This window comes from Centroberyx gerrardi, chromosome 5, assembly GCF_048128805.1.
Source record: "Centroberyx gerrardi isolate f3 chromosome 5, fCenGer3.hap1.cur.20231027, whole genome shotgun sequence".
Lineage (NCBI taxonomy): Eukaryota > Metazoa > Chordata > Actinopteri > Beryciformes > Berycidae > Centroberyx > Centroberyx gerrardi.
In genome coordinates, this window is record NC_136001.1 from 12,358,555 (window position 1) to 12,360,554 (window position 2,000).

Sequence of the window (2,000 nt, forward strand, 5' to 3'; positions counted from 1 at the left end):
AGCATGATGAACAGAGAATGGTATCAAACTGACAAGATGTCACAACACTGTCACTGATTATAAACCTATGGATGGAGTGGCATTGCTTCATGGATAAAAAAGATCAAATCATGTCAAATCAAATCTTTACTGTCCCACAAAGGGAAATTCTGTTTGTAGAAAATTTCAAAGCACTATGCGACAAATACAAGACAATAGTCAACATACACAGTACTTGTCAGCGTATTATTAATACGGAGCACTAAAACCACTACGTCTGGGTCAACTGATATTCCATTTGGCTTACTACAAACATAGTTTTGTCTGTCTTTATGTCTGTAATAATAGGAGTATTATGTTAGTTTTGTCTTATTTATTTATATAGCCCTTTATCACAGTCAAGTCTCAAAGGGCTTTACATATCATCATGTACCATACTACATCATACATATACACACATCATATACATCCTATACTAGGTCATATACATACTTCATATACATTGTTTACTTCACCATATACATACTACACATCATATACTACATCATATACATCTTATACCATAACACACACAAACACACTCATGTCTATGGGTAATTTAGAGTGTTCAATTCACCTGACCTGCATGTCTTTGGACTATGGTTGTTGACACCTTCAGGTCGTGTGCCCATGAGGTCGTCTATGCTGGTGCTGTTCCTCTTCATCAGTGCCCAGGCTGTGGCCACCATCGGAGGGGACTCCTGCGCCACCAAGACAGGGCAGCAGCAGGATCCAGGCAGGACCCCTAACTCCGTCCCCGTAGTGGACCCCAAACTCTTCAACAAGCGCCGCTACCGCTCACCCAGGGTCCTTTTCAGCGCTCAGCCCCCCGACACGGAGCCGGCAGCGCCGCGGGGGGCCGGCAGCAGGACCCGTAGGCGGGCAGGACAGCCTCAGCACCGAGGGGTGTACTCGGTGTGTGAGAGCATCAGCATCTGGGTGGGCAACAAGACCAAGGCCACGGACATCTCAGGCAATGAGGTGACAGTGCTTCCAGACGTAAATATCAACAATGTCAACAAGAAGCAGTACTTCTTTGAGACGACGTGTCACAGCGCCCACTCAGGCAGCTCAGGCTGCTTGGGAATTGATGCGAGACACTGGAACTCCTACTGCACCAACTCGCACACCTTTGTACGGGCGCTGACTTCATTTAAGGACCTGGTGGCATGGAGGCACATACGCATCAACGTGGCCTGTGTGTGTGTGCTCAGCCGCAAATCGTGGCGGCAGTGACTGTGTGCACCCTGAAGACTTTACCTGCACGCCACACAGACAGACAGACAAAGAGACAGCCAGGCACACACACACAGACACACACTGATATACAGACAGTTGTGACAATCTCTACATAACTTATCACCAAAGCCTTTTCCTCACCCTCTGCACAAAGTAAATTATTGGTATATGTCAAGGTATCAGGACTGCATGTATATAAACCAGACCTGGGTCAAATAGTATTTGCAATATTTCTTAGCAACTGTTTTAACCTGTTTAGAGTAGCAGACAGGAAGGGTTTAACACAACAAGACAATCACTCTAATTGTCTAGACTTTCTGCCACCAACTGTATTGTCCCATTGCATCACCCATCTGGCACTTACTGTAAGTAAGCTAATGCAAACCACAAAAACTATTTGGAAATACAATTTGACCCAGGTCTGATATAGACAAACCTTTTGTTAATCTGTTGTCGTTGTTGATATTGTTATTTATTAAACACTTAAAAGAACATGATGCGCTGTGTGTTTTATGAAGTTCATTGTATGAATATTAAGCCTGTTGTTTGGCCAAGATGGAAAAAAGAAGCATGCTTTTTCAATCTACAAAGCAATGCCATATGGCTTCATTTTAATGCCAGTATTTTGTCTTTTGGCTTTGCTTTGATTTTTGTGCTGCTGGTCATTCTACAGTAGACGTGAAAACAAAGGAAATGTACATGGAAAATGTACAAGCCATAAACCAACAAAAAAAAAGTTTCCT

General features: G+C 43.5%; 1 protein-coding gene across 1 annotated transcript; it reads left to right on the forward strand.

The window, feature by feature from the left end:
- Window positions 1–648: 648 nt before the first annotated feature.
- Window positions 649–1,387, forward strand: ngfb (nerve growth factor b (beta polypeptide)). Its single transcript, XM_071903946.2, has one exon. The coding sequence runs from the start codon at window positions 649–651 to the stop codon at window positions 1,252–1,254; it is 606 nt and encodes a 201-aa protein (XP_071760047.1). The 3' UTR covers window positions 1,255–1,387.
- Window positions 1,388–2,000: the final 613 nt, after the last annotated feature.